At 40.3% G+C, this 21,807-nt stretch overlaps 1 protein-coding gene across 2 annotated transcripts; it reads right to left on the bottom strand.

Annotated features, from left to right (window-relative positions):
• Positions 1-653: 653 nt before the first annotated feature.
• Positions 654-20,355, bottom strand: LOC117823724 (deleted in malignant brain tumors 1 protein-like). 2 transcript variants are annotated; one of them, XM_034698955.1, is made up of 17 exons: positions 20,250-20,355; positions 18,931-19,008; positions 18,527-18,553; positions 18,114-18,425; positions 14,533-14,826; positions 14,130-14,444; positions 11,916-12,203; positions 10,138-10,452; positions 9,751-10,050; positions 7,693-8,001; positions 7,216-7,530; positions 5,218-5,526; positions 4,810-5,103; positions 4,371-4,706; positions 4,175-4,282; positions 3,541-3,625; positions 654-1,730 (listed from the first exon to the last, which is right to left on the bottom strand). In XM_034698955.1, the coding sequence occupies exons 2-17, from the start codon at positions 18,980-18,982 to the stop codon at positions 1,586-1,588; spliced, it is 3,804 nt and encodes a 1,267-aa protein (XP_034554846.1). In that variant the 5' UTR covers positions 18,983-19,008; positions 20,250-20,355; the 3' UTR covers positions 654-1,585. The 2 variants fall into 2 exon arrangements, with proteins under 2 accessions (XP_034554846.1, XP_034554847.1); XM_034698956.1 differs by lacking the exons at positions 18,114-18,425; positions 18,527-18,553; positions 18,931-19,008; positions 20,250-20,355 and adding an exon at positions 14,913-15,060.
• Positions 20,356-21,807: the final 1,452 nt, after the last annotated feature.

Below are 21,807 nucleotides of genomic sequence, written 5' to 3'. Positions count from 1 at the left end.
TCCGTAAGTGGGCATTTTTGCAGACTTAGCGTAAGGGAATTACCCAGAGTTCATAGCATTGTGACGTGAAACACGGGATTCCCAGGGGAAGCCTGCGAGCATGGAAAGGTAAACGAACCCCGTAACATGAAATTTAAAAAAGTGCAACAGTACAAAAGAAGTATGAAAGTTGCAATGCAATTTACAGGTAAAAAAAAGTCTGCATATAAGCATAAATATAGAAGACAGCCTTAATCTGTTTATCTTCACAGATATTTTTATACAGTATAATTGATATATTTGTAGTTATATAGACTATTTATATGTTTTGAATTGTGTGGTTAAGCAGTCTGTATGTTTATAGTCGGATCACTTGGCAGTCAATAGTCCCTGAAGCACCTTGAATTTGAGGAAAGTAAAAATTGTGCAATTAAAATTCTTAATATCGCTATGGTGAGCTGGTGACGTCATGCAGGTTACGTGAGAAGTCTCAAAATGCTGTCCCATTCCAGTTCTACAGTTTAAGCCCTTACATTCTCCTACCCTCAATCACTTTCCAGCTGATGTCACTTAAGTCAAGAAGGGCTCAGGGCTCAGGGCTTAGGGAGGACATTGAGATTGGGCCTCTCACTATGATGTGTGTGACTGGGAATACATAAAAAAAGACACAGTGCGAGTGTAAGAAATACAAATTTATTGAAGAGCAGTCACATTCACAAAAAAAAAGAAAGCAATTAACATGCGACACAAAGACAGTGTAATCATTACTTTCCAACATATCAGTGGATCTTAGCTTTGTGATTGGCAGAACCTTCCAGGGCAAAAAAAAAGAAGCTATCCAGTAAAAAGTAAGGAGAAGAAGAAGTGTTAACTGTTTACAAGAAATTATCAACTCAAACTGTTTATCCCACAAACCATTTAAAGCAAATAAGACATGCATTTGTGAAAATGTAAAGTGGGTATATGTGGTTTAAACCATTTTTGTTCACACGTAACTCACATAGATCCCTAGTGGTCTGATTACTATCTTACAGAACATCATCACACCTGATGGGATTTTTATTTTTCAGTTATTGAACTTCTCATTTGTCGCCATGGTGAAAAAGTGTTTATAGAACAGTGTTACATGACTTTTGATGTGATAACATGCGAGACAGACTTGAAACTTGAAACCAAAGAGGGCATTACAAGCTCCTATGAGGAACTCTATCTGTGTTGAGTTTGGCGCCCCCTGTGGACAAAGTTATATATCTTGTATCTCTACTAATCTTGTCCTGTACATGTGTAAAATCACATCCGGCTTTCTTTTGACAAATCCATCATTCCTTTTCAATATTTTCTGTGGTAAAAGTAAAAAAAAGGGCTTTTTCTTCATCATGCTGTGAATTGCCCCATCCGACTCCTACCCCTCTGCAGCAGTTGCTTACATTAAAAGTTACAATACAGGAATTTTCAATCTTATTGCTAGTGGTCTACTTTGCTTTTATAGGCCATAAAGATACATCACTGTTAATTTCAGCTTGTTTCATAACCAGTAAAAAAACTCCTCACTGGAGCTTTAAGGAAAGTCACATGACATAGCCAAGGCTCTTTGGTCATTGAGCTATCAGGAGAAAACAAGTGGTTCAAGCTCGTAACAAACCCTCCCTGCCAAGTCTTCAGGGACTACCTCGACGGGGTTTTCAACCTCCACGTTCTTGTCATCTGGGATGGGACTTTGTGCTTGTTCACTCACTTGGGTGTTGCGGGTTCTGAGGGAGAGAAAGAGACTGGCAAGTTTGAATACTGTTAAACTATCATACAGCTGTGCAGAGGTGGATAATAAAGTAAATTTACTTGAGTACAGTACTCAAGTACATTTTTGAGTATCTGTACTTTACCTGAGTATTATTTTGGGGGGGTACTTATTACTTTTACTCCACTACATTCAGAAGACAATCATTGAACTTTTGACTCCACTACATTTCTATCAATGCTCTAGTTACTCACTACTTTAGTTTTGAAGCCAGCTCATGAATTTGTGGAGCAAACACAAAGCATGTTTCACTCGGATCAGGCAGTTCATTTAGAGGTGGTAATGATGGCTATAATTCTCCAACTGAGCACCCATGTACATTTCTTCAGCCCGTGTTAGAGGTTTTTGAAATGAAGAAAGATACGTATCGTTTGAAATGTTCTCCCTGTTTCCCACTCTGCCCAAACTTACAAAAATTCACTGTCCAACCTGAGAAAGCGTGTTGAGCTACGTAACATTTGCTTCATTCCAGGTGAACATTTCAAACTAAGTTGTCTGTGCTTGGAGTAACTTAGTTGCTGTTTTTATTCCATGGTATAGTTTTAGAGATTTCAAGGAATGGTTTCTAAATAAACATAATGTAACTGAATGTACTCCTATGTATTCTTGATTGCATTTATGTATTTTGAAAAAATACAGTGTTTTGAGATTTTCTAAGAAGTGCTTTGAATACTTAAGTATTTTTTAAAAGGAAGTACTTCAGTACTTTAACTGAAGTAATAATCTGACAGAGCAACTTTCACTTGTATTGGAGTAATATTTGACCAGGAGTATCTATACTTTGACTTAAGTAATGAAGCTGTGTACTTTGTCCACCACTGCAGCTGTGTAACATTTAAGATATCATCTGTGAAGGTTCTCAGTCATCCAGGTCATGATAATCCAAAGCTTGATCAGTAAGGCAACCGGACTGGTAGAAATTCTTGAAGACGTTTCACCTCTCCTCCGAAAGGCTTCTTCAGTTCTGACCAGACTGGGGAAGAGCTTGAAGATATAAGCCACTAACAGTCGTGGTTGTGTCTAGGAGTCACAAAGGGTCCTAAGTAAAAAGACTAACGACCCTACTTAGGACCCTTTGTGACTCCTGGACACACCCACGACTGTTAGTGGCTTATATCTTCGAGCTCTTCCCCAGTCTGGTCAGAACTTAAGAAGCCTTTCGGAGGAGAGGTGAAACATCTTCAAGAATTTCTACCAGTCCAGTTGCCTTACAGAAAAGCTTTGGATTTAAGATATCATTCCGTCGTGTCTCGATCAACCAGGAGCTAGAATAATCAATAAACAGCAGAAACTGGAGGGAAACCTGCCCATGAATCAAACTAAAAAAGCATAACATGTAAAAAAAAAAAAAAAAAAGCCATCAGATGACAGCTAACGTTAGCATTCATCCACTTTAAAGCAAACATTAAAGTTAGCCAGGAAGTGGGTTAAATGTAATTCTATAGAGGAAAAGTCAATTTGTACTTTTGGTATTGTTAGCCAGGAATTTACCCCCTGTTATTAGCAAGGAAATGGTTGTAACAGGGAAATCTTCCCTGTCAGTTGTCGTTGGGGTAGCTCATGATTTGGGAAGTGTACCAATGAGAACAATCATCAGATATTCTTTGTAATTATGTTTTATACAGCAGTTCAACATTACCTTCTCAGCTTTCCTGCCTGAGTGAAACAGGCGAATTGGGCCTTTCAGGATTTTTGATATGAAATACAATAAATGTATCACAGTATGTTTTGTTTACTATGTCAACTGAGTTGTCTTTTTGTCCTACCTTCCATCATATGCACCGTTACTTCTTTCATCTCTGTCTTGTTTTATTGCTCCTCCAAGCCGGTTACTGAACTGCACCAAGGTGTCTGCAAAGTCAAGATAAAACCGCCATGAAAACAGAAGTACTTCCCAAAGGCAGAAAAGAGCTAAACCAAATACAGGGGAAAACCAGCAGAACCAAGCCTATGAGAAAATGTAAACTTGCAAAGAAATTTTGGCCACCTGGGGGCAGCAGAGAGGCAGTAAACACAACACTGTGATTGCTAGCAAATAGCAATTTTTGATTTGCTGTAGATGTGTTGTCAATGTTATTATGTGGGAATGTATTCCCCATGAGATATGCTAACTTCACATACTCTTCATTGGAAAAAAAAAATTTCTTAGTGTGGTAATCGTTTGCTATTTGCATCTTTGTTTTTGTATTCTGCTCTTTGGTCCTGGATAGGTAGAGTTCATTTGACGTACCGGCCTTTTACTATCTGAAACAACTTCCTGTTGCAACTAAGAGACTCAACTGACAGCATTAACAGTCATCTAGAGCCCTAAAAGTATCTAGAAACATAATATGACTTTAAAACAAAGGTCAAAAGTTTCTGTATTTTGTGATATGAAAATTACTAATTGCTGCCACTTACCAGTGACCCGCCATCTCCTTCTCCAGAGCAGGTAACCTATAGCCACCACAATTAGCACCACCACAAGCCCTACCAGAACTCCTGTGATAACTGAAGAGGATGAGGCCGCTGCAGGGATTAAGGGAGCAAGTGGTTAAGTTAACAAAAGGAGATTTTTGAAGAATGGCAAATACATCTGCAGCTCTTTGGATCTTACCAATTACAGTGACCTCGAGAGACTTTGAAGGAACTGAACAGAATGACTGAGAAGAAATGTTGACCCCGTAGACGCATTTGTAGGCTCCTTGGTGTTTGTATTCAATTTCAGTGAATTCAAAGCTTGCCACGTAGAATATAGTGTGGCCGTACGCTGGCTTGGCTTCAGTGGTGCTCACGTTGGACTTTGTCAGGTAGAAGTAACCTCCAGAATATCTGGAATGAGTGGAGCAAGTGACAGAGAAGCTGCTGCCTTGTTTGACTGATATTGTGTCAGGGCTATAGACCACCATGGCGAAAGGAGACGTCAGGGAGATGCTGGGTTTCTGCAGGTCAACTGCAGAAAGGAAACAGACATTTACAAACTCATTAAACACCACTTTTTTTCATTTCAAACAGTCAAACTTAAAAAAAGAGTTTCAAAGAACAAAATTATTGACCGTTTACGGAGAGCTCTGCAATGTTTCCTTGAGGATAATTGATGACTTGATTTGGCAGTTTCTTTTGGTATTCACAGAAGTATGACCCTTTTTGGGCAAAGTCCACCGAAGGGAAGATAAAGGTTGCAGCTTCGTTTTCTGAGAATTTTTCCATTTTAAATTCTCCTGGGATCCTTTTCAGGATAAATGTTCCACCCAAGTGTTCTGTTTGAACGGTGCAGGTGATTTCAACTTTGTCACCCCAGTTTACCTCTGGACCAGGACTTAAAGTTAGCTGGGGCTTGTTCAAGGCACCTGAAACATAAAATGTTAAGGTAAAAAAAAATTTCAACCAAGGAGACCCCCAGCCTTCTACCAGCTGGGTGGTAGTGATTTCATCAAAAGATTCACATAAGCCAAACATCTTACCTAAGCAGATCGCACCAGCATCTTCACTGTGCCCACAGTTGTTTTCTCCAAATCCGTGATGCTCACATTGTGTGATAGCCGCCTCTTCTCCAGTACACCTCACATTATCCAGCCATATTGGACCACTACCTCTACCGAAATGGGCACTTGAAGGAGCAGAGACTGCATGACCGCAGCCAAGCTGTTTACACACCACGTCAGCATTCTGCAATTCCCACTCATCGTCACACACAGTTCCCCATTCGCCTTTGTAGTGAACCTCCACTCTACCAGTACACGGACCTGAGCCGCCAACCAACCGAACCTGTGCTGCGTGTGAAATCAGACATGATACGTGTCAAACGTCAGAGGATGACATTTGAGGCTATAGAAAATCTTTCAATCACATAAGCATACATACACAGAAAAATTCCCCTTACAGTACAATATATAATTTAAAACGTAATTCTATTTTAAAATGGGATACAGTGTTGACCAAGCCATGTTTATATCACTCTGATCATCATTACCTTTTTGGTCATACAAATGAGACATTGAAGCAGTAGTTTGCTGACTGTATGGTGCATGTTTTCAGAGCCAGCAGCTGCTTTGCATAGTTTAGCTTAGCAAAAAGACAGGAAACAAGGAATAAGCTAGCCTGGCTCTGTCTGAGAGAAACTAACTCTGTCCTCCAATACTGTTTAGGTTCACTAATTAGCACTTAATATTTAGCGGTATACATCAAGTTAATTTTATTCTGCATGACTCAAAGTGTTATCAACTCTAAAAAATGGAAAGTTGTCTGAATATCTCTTCTTACTCTTGACAGCAAAGCATGTGTGTATGATTTAGAATCTAGAATGATAACTGTTGGAGCTATTTGTTTATTTTTTGTCTTTAGTTGTTATTTAGTTTAGAATTAATAAATAGTATAAGTTGTTAGATTTATTTAAACTTTTCTTTTTATACCTTATTTAGGGGATTATATTTGTTGCTAGTCATTTGTTTAGTATATTTAGATTTTTGTATATTTAGTATTTCTTTTGTTTGTTTTTGTTTGTTTGGTAATTAGGAACTGTGGGCACCTGAGGTTATTTAGGTAGGTAGGTGGCAGAAGGCCAGTATGCATCTGGGTGGGCCTATGTTTTTTTTTTACCAGCGCAAGAGAGGCAGCAGGAGCTGTGATTTTCTTTGTTCCATTTGTTTGCTTGCTTGCCATCAAAATAAACCATTGGAAACCGCTGAACTTTTATAAATGCATCCTAGGACTACTTCCCTCTTACCTCCTCGCATATATTGCACAAAAGAACTCAGGAGTCATAATCTTCGATCTTAGGGTCTTTTATTACTATCTGTTGCGAGGGTCAGGACTGAACTTGGGAAAAAGGCCTTCAGGTTTGCTGTTCCCTCGACCTGGAATGCCTTACAAAAAGATCTAAAACTGTCAGCTTTGAAGCGATCCTTAAATGACTTGGAGGCTGAAGCATCTGTCTGTAGATGTTTTGTTTAAATGTGACATGCTGTTTTTCTGGAGGTACCTGTTGTGTAGCTATTGTATGTGTCTGCTATTTGTATTTATGTCTATTGTAAAATTATAACTCTGTAAGTGTGCTGCTGCCTATCTTGGCCAGGACTCTCATGGAAAAGAGATTTTTAATCTCAATGAGCATTTTCTGGTTATAATAAAAGGTTATAATAATAATAATAAAACTTTTGCATGGACATTGGACTTATTTTGCCTGCATACATCACATCTCCATGGTGCATCAGTGCCCCTTTGATTAAGTCTGGTTAAAGTTTGAGTTTGATATTTTGATTTTTCTGAGTTTTTTTTATGGCAAATGGCCACTACAATAACTGCACAGTATTTGTAATTTTGCATTTGACTGAATAATTCAATTAAAAACACTGCTGCTTTGTTAAATGTGAACAAACAGACATGTGTTAAACAAAGGCAGATAATATATTTGTATATAACTGAATGTGACAAATTCGAACAATGAATTGAAAAAGAGTTACCTGCACAGACGGTACCGGCATCTTTTTCATGCCCACATGTTGCACTTCTGAAACCTTTGAGTGAGCATTGCTGAAGAGTTGACACGTTTTTAAAACATGAATCGCTGGCCTCAACCACTGATCCGTTTCCTTGGCCAAATTGGGCACCAACGGGGGCGCTCACTGGCTCTCCGCATTCCAGTTTACTACACACCACACCAGCTTTACTGTGGTTCCACTCATTGTCACACACAGTATACCACTCCTCGCCATGACGGACTTCTACTCTGCCGGAGCACTCATCCTTGCCATTAGACAAACGGACCCCCAAACCCCCTGGAAGAGCAAGTATACTAAAATGAATATACAAAATCAAACATTTCACAATCAACCTTCTGCAGAAATAAATAGACCTGTGCTTTGTGGTTGTGTGATATGCGTACATATATGATCAGATACATGGTCTTTCATCATTTTTTTCAGAGCACTTTTTCTTACCAGTGCAGATAACACCAGCGACAGAGGTGGCATTGCAGGTTTTGTCTCGAAAGGGTCTCTGAGGGCACTGGGTGAGGGTTGACTCCATTCCATTGCATTCGATTTGATCAATCCAGGTCTGTCCAGAGCCATGGCCGTACTCACCCATGGTGGCTATCTTATGAGCCCGCCCACAACCCATCTGTCTGCACACCACCATAGCATCATTCACATCCCAGGCTTCACCACACACAGTCCCCCACTGGCCTTTGTCGTAGAACTCCACTCTTCCAACACAATGATTGTTACCGTCAGCCAACCTTACGTTGCCTGGAGATGAAAGATGTTTTATGAATGTACAGAACATGCAGTCCAGTCTAACTGATCTTTGAGTGTTTGTGTATGGAGTGTACAAAGAAGAAAAGCTGAAGTTGATTATCTTTTTGGAATCAACTGTTTATGTGTTGATTCTTTATTGGTGCACTAAGTGTGTTATGGAGCATAACATGTGTTTTGCTATATGGATTTAATGCCAAACGAGAGTGCAACACTCCCAGTTAGGTGAGGTTGAGGCACCACACACACTTGGTTGGGTTTAAATAAGATTTTGGTTCTGTGGTACACGCATGCGGCAACCTCCTGTCTTAAAATATGAAGCCCATGCGGAAGTGCTAAAAACTGCAGTTCATCAAGTGTCCACTTGAGGCTGGCTGCAGAAACACAGGAAACCACATACACACCCATTCAAAGAAGATGATCTTTACAGCAATAATTAACATGTTTACAGCCTGGTTCAAAAACGGTTGAAACTTAAACTTAAACTTAGGAGTTTTGCCCATTTAAGGACGTGGCTGACTTGATTGACAACCAGACACCCTGTAGCTGTTTGCAAGAAGGCAAAAGGCCCGCCTTTTTACATCACACTAGCTCAGATGAAGTTTGGTTGAGTTCAGCATTTCTAATATGGCCCCAGCTGACGATTGGCTTCAAAACAACGCTTCAGGAACAGATGGTTGACGTCATAGATAATACTAGGTTTCATAACTAACGTAGCTCCATAACTTGATAACAACTGAACTTTCCAAAGACCTCAGTATTAACTGTGTATTTCACAGAGGAACCAATTGTGGACTCGTAGTTAAAAGTCCGGCGTTTCATTGCTCTAGACTTCAAACCGAAGCAGAGTTTCAGGATCTTCATGTCCAGTGGTGGTTCTAGACCAATTTTACGGACATATACGTATACTACTGTGTACTAGATCAAAATGCAGACTGACAGCAGCTGTTTGGCTGTTTACACTCAACATGAGTCCCTTAGCGCTCTAAGGGACTGGAACCAAGTGCCACACGCATGTGTTCCGCCTGTAACATCGGCGCGATACTGAAGCTTTTTTTATTGTCTAATATTATTTTGGTGTGGAGGGGGGGCCACAGGGGGGGTCCAGGTTCAGTTTTACAGGGGCACTGGCCCCTGTTAGCCCCTCACCAGAACTGCCACTGTTCATGTCCAAGCCTTCAAGGTCATCTTCACATTAAAAGAGGTGTCTGGACAACAGCGTCCAAGCTACAGGGTTATCTTTAGCTGCACACTTTGGTGTTCAACTAGGGTAGGAGAATGGGCTGGATTAGAGGGACTTTTTCATGTCTACTTTAAAAAAGGTAATCTCCAGAAAAAGAGAAACCAAAGAAGGAGAGGACAAGAGGTCAAGAAGTACGTTTTTCGAGGATTTGTTAACCACGTGTGTCAATTTGGCACTGGCAACTTATCTTTATTCTGTGTGATGATTTGTTATGAGATTATTATGAAAAAAAGTAAGTTTACTGGATTTCATCTTTACCAGTAGAACAGAGGCTGTACCTTTTCTGGTCTCAGGAAATAACGTGCCAACAGTAACGCCAAATCACGCAACATTCACAAGCTACGTTAGCTAACCTAGCATGCTAGTTTCCAATTTCTGACTGAAGTGCAGACAGTGGTTTATGAAGTGTACCCTCAAATTTTGAATGTGAGAAAGGTACAGATTTCTTAACAACACATAACTAGCACCATGTGACTTGGTGTATTCAATGCAAGCCTTACCTGAACAATGGACACCTGCCTCTTCAATAAAGTCGCCACTGGTCCTGGTAAAATCTCTCAAGGTGCACTGTGTGAGAGAGCTCTCTCTACCATTACAGCTGACCTTATATCCTCTCATTTCTTTGCCACGTCCAAATGATCCTGAGACCTTGACGGGATCCCCGCAATCCATCATTCTGCACACCACTTCGGCTTCACTCATTCCCCAGTTGAGATAATACAATGGCGACCAGCGGCCACCGTGATGCAACTCCACCCTGCCTGAGCACTGGTCAGTCCCATTGATCAGTCTTATAAAAGCTGGGAAGCAAAGCAAGGACATTCAGCAGTTAGTTAGTTTGTATATGGATATGTTTGAAAGAAGATGATGGTTAGATGTAAAGATACCTGAACACACAACGCCAGCATCTTCACCATGACCACAGTTATTTTCTCCAAGAGTGGCATGTCGGCAGTGCAACAGGGACGTTTCGTTACCGGTACAACCGACATCGTCCATCCAGATGCTTCCTTGGCCTTGACCAAAATAAGCAGCCGATTTGGCTGTCCGAGCCGTTCCACAGTCCATGATTCGGCACACCACCTGAGCATCTCTCATGTCCCACTCATCATCACACACTGTCCCCCACTGGCCATCATGCAGAACCTCCACTCTCCCAGAGCAGTGGTCGGTGCCATTGACGAGCCTGAGCTGTGGACTACCTGCAGAAAGGTTAAATCAATTTAAGAGCATGTACTAGTTCAAGTAAGGGTTTATACTGACTCTCAAACACACTCACTGTGCTTCTTTGTAAAGTCAATAGTTTTAAACTCCTTCCAGAGTTTGAGCACAAGTTTTTTTTTTTACAGTCAGCAGTAAATAAAAACTACAAAAATAAGTAATGACACAAAAACAGACTACAATCAGACTTGAAACCACAGGGCACACACTCTCTCACGCTGCTCACACCACCCTCCCTCTGCCCCAAATCACAGCAACAAAGCATCAGACAGCTAACTCTGACAGCTAAGTGTTGACTGTAGAGTTTAACTGCATACTGATTGGTGTAGTTACAGAACAATGTCACTTTATATTTGTTTCCTTTATAGTTTCATGCTACACTGAAGAAAAATCCCAAGGGAGGACTTTTCTTTAGACAAGTCAAATTGATGACATTTTATTCACCTTCACCAAATAGTCTTTTTGCTGACCTGACCTTGAACGCATCATCGTGATTAAACAGCATTCTAGCTCTCCTTCCTCCCTACTTCCATCACTTTACTCAACAAACAATCTGCACCAACATAACGCTCTTGTATGAGTATGAGGGTTCACATACTCTGCACTAATGTTCATATGATATTGCTTTTTTACTGCCACATTGGTATCTTATTGTTATTCATTGTATTATTGGTATTGTTGTGTCATTGGTTTACCTCAGTGACATGGTTTTCTTATCTTGACAGTGGGCATGTTATTGTTTGTTGGTATGTTGCTAATGTCCATGACAAATTTCCCCCCGGGGACAATCAAGTTTTATCTGATCTGATCTTATCTTATCTTATCTTATCTTATTCTGCCAATTTCCCCCCAAATTTCAACAATAGATTCTTAATTTTAACTAATGGGACTTCCTGGAAAACTTTGGGTGCGATTATCTCGCGTACTTTCAGTGGAGGAGGATGACTGTCGCGACAGAAGCTGGAGTTGGCTCAGTCTTTTCAACCCAAAGACAATTGAACGTATTGAATTTTAGTTTAATTTGATGCACAGTGCTGATGTGTTTGACCCTTTAGGTTGTGTTGCAACATAAATTGTATTTCCCTTCCTTCTTAGCTTTTGTTTTGGTAACATTTAGCCAAACTTAAGACTTCTGGGCATGCTCAGCAATCCTTGCAAGTAACTGACCACCAATACTCCCCCTTCTGTAGTTTACTGCCTGCCGTTTTATGCGATGTAAAGCCCTGTGTCATAGGACCCATGAGACTCAATAGAAGAGTGGATAAGCTCAAATTTTATGGATTTTTGGGTAGAAAAAATTCAGATCCAGGTCTTTCATAGAGCCGGGTTTCAATCTCCACCCCTAAGAAGGATTCATTTTCAAGATAAATTATTGTTTTTAATGCCCTCATGGTCTTCTCTTTTCTAACTGAGCAGTGTTCATCTGTCCTCTTGGCCATCTTACCTTCGCATGAAAGAGAAACACCTTCACATGTTCCTGTGACTGCTTGAATATTGCACTGGGCGATGGAGCTCACATTGCCAGTGCATCGACTTGTTAACCCACTCAGTCTGCTTTCACCAAAAGTGGAGTCTTGGTATTTCTTTGGATTTCCACAGCTGAGTTCTTTACACACCACAGACGCCTCTTCATTGCCCCAGTGGTTTTTACACATTTTCCCCCACTGGCCATTGTGGAAGACCTCCAATCTGCCAGAGCAGGCGTTAGTCCCATTGTACAATCTGATTGTCTCTGAAAAGCAAAGAGTGATGAAAGAAGTTAGATTCAAATGTGAAAGGAAATGTGAACTTATACGTTTCATACGATCAGCCTTGTTTACAAGAGAACGGCCCCAATTAAAACTGAAAAGTCTTTCCCGGTGCATTTTAAAAAGAAATTGTGTTTACAGGAAAATGCAAAAACATCTGAAATTGCTGAAGTATGCATACACCTGTGCAGAAACCTTTCTTTCACAGAGTGATGAGCACAAACAAACAAGAAGACTATGGTGAACGCACCCTCAAAAACTTCAACTGAAGAAGCTTTGATTAACTCAGTAGAGTCAGCAACACAAACACAGTTGGTAACCAGTCTTTGCTGTTACTATCCTCCTTCCTGCACATGGCTAAATGACTGGGAATGTAACATGCATGTTGGGGTTGTTATGTAACCATTTTCAGAGTTTGTTGTTGATTTACAAGATGATAGAAGTGGATGCATTTTCTAAAAATCCCACTCTGGAATCCATTTTCAAAAGTTTGCATTTTCAGTCACCCAAAACACTGTTTCCAAGTATATTAAACATGCAACAATAGTTCACTGTTTTCTTTTGACGTTTCTGTGTAAACAGGGCCTTAGTATCTTCTAGTACAACATGGTACGAGGGCTGGGAAAGGCCCATTCAACTGCTTACAAAGCATGAAAAGTGATATTGCGTCAAAGAACAAACAAAAAGAGGAACAGCTACTGATGATTGTGACATGCTGCAGGATGATTTTCTAACTCTGTGGAGATGTGGAAATAGTTTTACTGAAGTAGGAATTTATAATTAACAGTGGGTGAAATGGAGCAAGATTTTTATTTAGACTGGAGGTTGCTGCTTGGTTTAAACACATCCTTTTTTCCGTTGCTTAGCGCCACTCGAGTGGCTGCTTGTTGCAGCAGCTCTCTCTTCTTTGTTCTTTTTTCGACTTTTTTTCATATCTGTTTAGTTATCTTTGAATTTGGAGCCTGTCATGTCTTTTAATGACTCATTTGTTGGCCATGGACACCAAACTGGCTACGTTTGCAGTGGTGTTTTTACTATTTTTGTTCCTGTGTGTGTCCGGAGATCCTACGTGTAACCATGGTCGCATTGTTTATATACGAGATCAGCTGTTAGCATCCCGTAGCATGTTGATGCTAAACGATGCTAGGCCCAATGTTCCCTGCGAGCTGAGGAGAAGGAGGCTAGGATGACGTGCTGGTACTGAGGTGCAAGCTAAGAAAAGATGACATGGACCTGTCCTTCCATCCACCGTTATGGGGAATGTAAGATCTATCTACGATAAGGTCGACAAGCTAACCCAGCACCAGAGTAGCATCATGCTAACAGAGCTAACACCGGACACGGATGCCACATTGGAAGGATTTCACCTGCTGTGGACGGACAGGATACAGGAGAGCAAGACTGAACTAACTGGTGAAGAAGACCAGCTCAGTCCTGGACCCTGTGGAGGTGGTGGCTGACAGGAGAATTATGGCCAAGCTGTCGTCTCTGATAAACATTTCTTTTCTATATATATTCTTGTTGAAATTCTTGTGCTGTGCATGTTCTTGTTTGCTGCTGTAATTCCACGAATTTCCCCGCTGTGGGATGAATAAAGGAGTATCTTATCTTATCTTATCCTCCGGTAAACGTGAGCATGTGTTAACTGCTAATATCATTATGCAGTGTCCACGTGTCAGCTGCACAATTTGGGATTTGATGTTTCTATGGATTGGTTTTGCACATGCATGTAGGTATAGGAAGGTCTCTATTTATAAAAAAAAAAAAAGTGGTGTTTTTGGTTCTGCTTTGGGTGTCAGTAAAGTCAGCATTTCCCATGTTTGTTGTTATATTGATTGATCTGGCACTCTGAATTTGGTGATCATCAGGATTGTGACCAACCCTATGACAAACAGCTGGGCATGTCTTACCTGAGCATACAACACCAGCATCTTCATTGTGATCACAGTCGTGTTCTCCAAAACCTCTGTGGGGGCAGTCCATGAGGGTCTTCTCCGAACCATTACACTCAAGATCGTCCAGCCAAACCTGATCCTGGCCTGCGCCGAAGAAGGCTTTGTACTTCACGAAGAGGGCATTCCCACAGTTCATCTCCCGACATGTCACAGCAGCTTCCTGCATGCCCCATCTGTCATCGCAAATTGATCCCCACTGTCCATCGTGGAAGATCTCCACCCGACCAGAGCAGCGATTAGTCCCGTTCATCAGCCGGATTTCTTTACTGTCTGGATGGAGAAGAAGAGCAATAAAGGGTGTTCAGAACAGAAGAAAATCTAAGCACATGAGGTCTGAAAATGAAAACAGACAACTTACGTGTACAGAGAACTGTAGCATCAACACAGTCATCCTTGAAATCTTGGACTGTGCACTGAGAGATAGAGGTCTCATTCCCTACACAGGTCGTTTTTAATCCACCCAGGACGTTCACCTCTCCAAAATTAGGCACCTCATTCTGCTGGAGAGGAGTGCCGCAACTCATCTCTCGGCACACGACTTCAGCTTCGGTCGTGCCCCAGTCATTGCTGCACGCTCTGTTCCAGCGACCATCACGGTATATTTGCACTTTGCCGGAACAGCGGTTGCTTCCATTTACAACTTTTAAGTGGTCTGAAGAGGTGTAGAGAAACATAAACATAAAAACATTCTCAAATCAATCATTAAAGGCAGAAAGAAAGTATGTGTGATGATCTTACATGAAAGCATTAAAACATCAATCTTTGGGAAACTAGACAGGTAAACTGTGAGGTCCAGAAAGTGGAGGTCCTTTTATTAGACTCTGTAACAAAACGTCAAAGTACTAAACTCTGCTTCTGATGTGTAATCAACTGTGATGGTCTCTCAGCTTGGTTACTCTGACCTGAGTGAAGTAATCATCACACAGCAGGGTCAGGTGTGTGTGCCTGATTGCCTCTGATCTGGAGCAGGTGTGGGAAGCTTATATAATACTCTTGGGCCCTCATACCCTGTGATGACTCATCAGTTCACTGTCTGAGGTAGTGAGAGGTTGTGTTTTCAACGTAGTGTCTTCTGAGGCACTACATTCTTCTTGGCTCTTCCCTCTCCCCTTGTAATCGTTTGTGATTTTAGTGGTTGATTCCCTATAACTTTAAGAACTCCTTGGTCCGCAATAACGTCCCACTTTTCCCCATCAACAAAGCTCCACCCTTTATATACCACTGTGCTGAGGTGCTACAGCAAAACCAAAGTCAATCAATCAATCTTTACTTGTATAGCGCCAAATCACAAGCGTTATCTCAAGACGCTTTTACAAACAGAGCAGGTCTAGACTGTACTCTGGTTTACATTATTAACAAAGACCCAACATCAAGACAGGATAAGATCCAGTCTTATCTTAATCCACCATGAGCATTGCACCTCGCAGTTACAGCGGCGAGGAAAAACGTTCTTTTAACAGGCAGAAACCTCCAGCAGAACCAGACTCATGTTAGACACACATCTGCTGAGACCGAGTTGAACACCCCAGATAAAAAGTGTATTCTTAAATTTTGACATCATCTTTACTCATAACAAAGAGAACCATTCAGCCTCTTAAATCAGCTTTAAATCATCTCTGTTGCCCTGAAGACAGCGTTTCAAAGCTTTTAAAATGAATCTCTGGTTACCATTGATATTGCAAGAAATATAGGCTACAGAGTTGATCATCCCTTTTTTTAGATTTATATATCTACTGCATTATGGAAATGCAAATCTAAATCTCTCTCAATCCTTTAATCTTTAATATTGTTTCAAATGCCACTACACATTTCTTTCCTTTTATCAGAGAAAGAAAGAGACACAAAGTGGAAACATGAACCCTTTATACTGGATTTAAACATGAAATACAATTGATCAAATAAAGCCCGCTTGTGACCATTAACACTTTTTTTATATCTCATGTCTGCCTACTGCCCTTTGTACTTTACACTGGCAGCAACTGGTGCTGTCATGGCTGTTGTGCTTCTGCTGCACTAGCTTTGTCAACACAGGTTGAAATCATCTCAACGAGGACAACAACTCGTGAGCTGATTTAAATCTGTAGGCTTTCAAAACCAAAAGATGCAATTTTGCGGTTATCAGTTGCATAGATAAATGCTGAGTTCGCTGATTTTCTTTGTACTTCCCACTTTTTCATGAGAGTTCCTGTCAATGAGAACAACTCTTGTTGTTGATGACAATTGAGGAAGTCAGTTGGTTTGTGGTTTAGCAAGCTTACTCTGTGATTTCAGGTTTTTTTTTATATTTACAAGTTTCCCAGCGTTCCTTTTAATAAATCAGCAGTGTCAAATATTTGATCCTGATAGCCAAGCTCTGCCCCAAAATGAGCCAAAGACCTCTACTTATTTATCTGCTGTACCTGTTTTATTTAACCCTCCTATAAGGTTTGTTTCTCTGGAACAGCAATCATTTTCCTGGGTCAATTTGACCTGAGGCATATTCAATTATCCAAAAGTGTCATAACCCCAAAAAATCCCAATAAACCTTTTTTTTTAACTCATTTTTAACTCCATTACTAACCATTTAAATCAATATTTAGTGCAATGGTGTTCTTTAATTCTCAGATCATGGATCGATGAGAAAAACTATAGTCTTACATGACATAGATTTGTTTATTTTATTTTACATTTAGAATTTTTTTCTTTTTATGAAGTGATGTTGATAAATTGACACAAGGCACCTCTTCTGTCGCATGCTGCCCAGATTTTTATGCTGTATTTAGCTAGTTTGGAAGGCATATATTGCCTAAAATGGGTCAATTTGACCCGCAACATAACAGGAGGGTTAAATAAGACATTTCCTTCCTTTGTTTTCCCTTTATATTCATAAGCTAAGCTAAGCTAAGCTAAGCTAAGCTAAGCTAAGCAGCATGAGAGTGGTATACATTTTCTTAGCTTTTGTAAGAAAGTGAATACAATTATTTATTCAAAACGTCCAATTACTCTCATCTGAATACTTGACTGCAACACCTGTTAGCATGCTAATGACACACAGAGACTAACTAGCTCTCTCCATTAAATCTAAATTTGAAAGACTTTTGATTGAGATGTGAAATGTCTTCAGGAACTTTAAGTAGCTCTAAGACCTTCAAGTTCAGTTGCCTCTTGGGTCATACTTTGAGTTGCTGTGTCACGGTTATGCGAATCACATCGCAATAGTGAAGCTAAATAAGTGCTTATTTACCATTTTTGATTGACCAGCAGCTTAAAAAGACAACAGATGGTTATAGGAAGGATATATATCAAGTCAAAACACCATATTTCATCACACAGTCACAACAGCTAATGTTAGCATTCATATTATTTCTGATTAACATTATTACCATTAGCTAGCTAACGTCATGGTCCTATGGTTAGCTAGGAATTTATACAGAAAAGTCTGTGACTCTATCAAACATTAAAGCTGCTGTTGGTAGTCGTGATATAAACATCAGTTCGGAGAGATTTGGAATGTCAACACTACACCTCCTCTCTCTGCTGTCGTAACCACGCCCACAAAAGATCGTTGTGCACGTTATATGAGGAAGAAGTGGCTTCCCTAGCCAATCAGGGCGACAGAGAGTCGGGGAGTAGTTCTGATTGGTCCGTGATAACGGGAAAGAGGGGAATAATAACATTGCTTGATACAAAGGCAACTGAAAACACAGATTTCGCAATATCTCAAAATTACTTCCCTTACAGAAGAGTACCGATGGGTATTATGACCTTTTCTCCAAACCTAGCAGAAAACAAGTTATGTTTTTTTTACACCATTCCTACCAACAGCAGCTTTAAGAGCTAAGAAGTAGTTAAATGCTAAAAAATAAAGTAGTAGTCTAGGGGTTAATGAGTTTTAAATAAGCTGTTTTTCAAATTATGCCAGATGTACTTACAAAGATAAGTGACATAGTCCAGTCTTACCTGAACAGATAACACCAGCGTCTTCACCGTGGCCACAATTATTTTCCCCGAGCGCTCTGTGTGAACACTTGAGGATGGACAACTCCTGACCAGTACACTGCACATCATCCAACCAGATCTCATTCTTCCCCTCTCCAAAGAAGGCCATTTTTTTGGCCTCAATTACTGTCCCACAGTCCAACTCTCGACACACCACCTCAGCATTGGTGACACTCCACTGATCATCGCACACCGTTCCCCAGCTGTCCCTGTGGAAGATCTCCACTCTGCCAGAGCATCGTGACGGTCCAACCAGCCTGATTTTTTCACATTCTGAAGATTAAGAATGAGCACAGCAGCTGTCAGTGTGGCACTGTGAGCTTGGTATACATTAGAATGGAAAGTGTCTTAATGGATGAACAGAACTAACTGACCTGTTAGCAGAGACAGACTCAGTAGACCTACAAGAGAAACAAACAATATAACTTAAAATCAAAGCTCAGAGATTGTAATGAATATTTGAAACACTATTGCCCTGTACAGCCAAAGCTCTCAGCACTGAGTTGCTAAAGTTATAACACACCACTATTACCCACTTTGAGATGTCCAGCTTCATCTTCATTAAAGTGTTATAAATAGTTTGACATTAACTTTGTCAAATACTTGAAGCTCAGAGAAATTCAATTTGTCGATTTTACGAATTTAACATTTTCAGGGATTACATTTCTTAGTAATACTAGCTGTAAGACTCAATTTAACTTATCATGTACTGCATTTCACTTATAACAAACTTACATCAAGACAAAGGAAGATCTGGAAAAAAAAGTCAGTCACTCACCTGTTGCTAGATATAAAACCAAATGTAGTTTTCCCGCTGGAATTAAAATCATAATGTGTCGTCAAAGTAGATCAAAAGCTGTCAAGGGACAGAAAAACAGACAGAAGTATTAAGACGGTGTCTTCATCAAAAAAAGGTGAAGTTATTTCACCATGTGTCTTCAGCAGGACGTGTAAACCTTTATGTAATTTGGACAAGATCCAGAATTTTTTACCAAAATCTGCCAAACAAGACCAAGCATGCCCCCTTACCTTTTGAATCCAACAATCCTCTGCATTTACTTTATGAACCCAAAGTTTGAAACAAGAGGCTGATTACATCAGAAACATGCTAAAGGATTGACGCCCCATGCACATATTCAGTAATTGTTAAAACGAGCTGCTTGGACTTGGACTGCAACCTGGATGCATGTTGACATTTTGATCAATCATTAAAGGCGGAGGATGAGAGCAGATGTCATGTTTTACACAATGTCTTCACTACTTTGTCGAAAACACTTTATCTTCAACTGGAAAACACTCCGCCCCCCATGTACCATAATGTTCAGTAACAGCTGTACATGCCAGTAACACAAAAATCAGCTGCAGAAACATTCAAAGGAAATTTAAGGGCAGATCAAAGGGAGAGTTTGTGTAAAGAGGTGGACTTGAACATTTACTCAAACTGTTTTAACCCCTCGTTGTGTTCCCTCCCACCTTTGCACATCTAACTTGTGGCCAAGTTCAGTCACATTACCCAGAACTTGGTGATATTTGTATAAAACGTGACATCTCCAATGATCGAAAAACAATTACACACTTTGTTATAAATGCAAGGTTTGCACTGACTATCGTTGACAATGGCACACCTATTTCAGTTTGAATCCTGAAATTACAAATCTGAATTTCATTGTCATTGTAGATCTTGCATTTGAACCACATAGGGTCAGTCTTGGTCATTTAAACTCTAAATCAGATCCTCAAGCTCTAGAAAATCTTAATTATTAGAAAAATATCACTTTACTTCACTTCACTTTATCACTGACTTTTTTAATGTTTGCCCAGTAAGGATAAGAAATCCCCCCAGTAAGCTTAAATGTTGTTTTGCTATATCAAGATCACAAGTGAACTATTGGTTATAGTAAGAAATTAAGACCTGTAAACTTGAGATAACCAGATTATCACCTTTTTATGACTGTTTCCTTTTATTACTTAGAACTACAAAGTTCTGTTACATCCCCAGATGGCAAAAAATAACTCAGTAAAAACAAACAAAAACAAACATCCAGGGTGTTCTTGTCTTCAGTTTGATATATTATAATCAACAAATAAGCATCTTACCTCACAGAATGAACAGATGTAGGGTGTTTTTGCTGATTGGAGAACATGTGTGATCTGAGGCAACAGATCTGGATCCACTGAGATCTGTCCTCTGAATAATAATTGACTTGACAGAACCAGTTTTTGTCCCCCGGTCTTATTGTTATCATGACTCACAGGGCCGCAGATACTTCCCCTTACACAAGCCCGAGCTGCAGGAGGTTTGGTCTTTATTAACTTCTTGTGATGCACTGCAAAGACTATTTTTGAGGATTTTCACCGACTAGCATTTGTAATACTGTGATAATCTAAATAGTTTAATATCATATTTATTGTTTTTAGTCAGCATAAGACAGTGGATTTCAACGTATGTAACACTTTTTGGCAAGTGGTGATGATATCAAAATTTTCGGGAGCAGGGCCACACCTTAACCGCGCCTCTTCAGTTTTCCCATAAATTCAAACCTGACCATTTCCTCCTTTCTTGCTCACGTTTCCACATCCCTCCCTCCCTTCCCTTTCTCCTTTTGCTCCTCTCCTCCTTATCCAAAGGGCCCTGAGGGGGTTCGTCGTGCCCGGGTGCTACGGAGGATCCCCTACGAAGCTTCCCCAAAGCGACTACGAGTTCAATATCAATCAATACAATAATCTGTTATCAATAAACTATCTTTCAAATCTCATCGCTGTTGTTGGTGTGGTCCTTGTTAATGGAACACTGACTGGAAACGCAGGGAGCAGAGAGAGTGGAAAGACATGTTGCAAATAGTCAAGGCTGGGAGTCGAACCTGCAACGGCTGCATTGAGGACTATAGCCTCTGTATAATGGGTGCACACCCAACCACCATGCCATTGGCACTCAACAGTTTTTAAATTAAATGTATACATTGATTAATTAGCAAAGTCCTGGTCTAATAGAGTGAAAAAAATAACACAACAATTTTTTTTAATAAGTTATATTTTTGGCCTTTTATGCCTTTATTGTATAGGACAGCTGAAGAGAGACAGGAAATGTGGGGAGTAGAGAGAGGGGGAAGTCATGCAGGAAATGGTCCACCGGCCGGGAATCGAGCCGGCGACCCCGGCGACGAGGACTGTAGCCTCTACATGTGGGGCGCGTAGACCGCTAGGCCACCAGCACCCCTAACGCAGCTATTTTAACGTTAATCTAGCGATCAAATAATTCAGATGTCATCAGTGCTCACGGTCACACACACACACACACACTTTTTTAATTTCATATTTAATGTATTTGTTTTTTTCAATGTTCTCATTTTCCCCAGAACATTAGGAGTCAAAACCACAGTCTTCTCCACAGATGCTGTCTTGCATTGCTTTGCGTTCTTGAGAACACACAGTCAGATTACACCAAAGCTGACTGCGATGTTATGTAACTAGATTGTCTATTCAGCATCTTTGGTCGCTTGCTTTTGACCATCTGTTTGCACATGTACAGAGTTTCCTTAATTTGCCTCCGGTTACAGTTGGGCATGTCACAATTACCAAGAACAACCACATCCTAAACTCTGTCAAAGTTGCTTTGCTCTTGTCACGTCATGTAAATATTTTGTCTTTACTTTTC

The sequence above is a fragment of the Notolabrus celidotus genome, chromosome 13, assembly GCF_009762535.1.
Source record: "Notolabrus celidotus isolate fNotCel1 chromosome 13, fNotCel1.pri, whole genome shotgun sequence".
NCBI classification, from domain to species: domain Eukaryota; kingdom Metazoa; phylum Chordata; class Actinopteri; order Labriformes; family Labridae; genus Notolabrus; species Notolabrus celidotus.
Note: the sequence above shows the minus strand (reverse complement) of the source record. Positions and strands in the feature narration are given on the sequence as shown.

What these genes read in the sequence shown, in the direction of transcription:
- LOC117823724 (XM_034698955.1), bottom strand. Translation starts at nt 18,982, where the DNA reads ATGATTTTAATTCCAGCGGGAAAACTACATTTGGTTTTATATCTAGCA. An exon ending in GGCAGGTGTCCATTGTTCAG is followed by an intron (nt 8,002 to 9,750) that starts GTAAGGCTTGCA and finishes TTTCATCTCCAG; the next exon opens with GCAACGTAAGGTTGGCTGAC. An exon ending in TGCAGAGCTCTCCGTAAACG is followed by an intron (nt 4,707 to 4,809) that starts GTCAATAATTTT and finishes TCCTTTCTGCAG; the next exon opens with TTGACCTGCAGAAACCCAGC.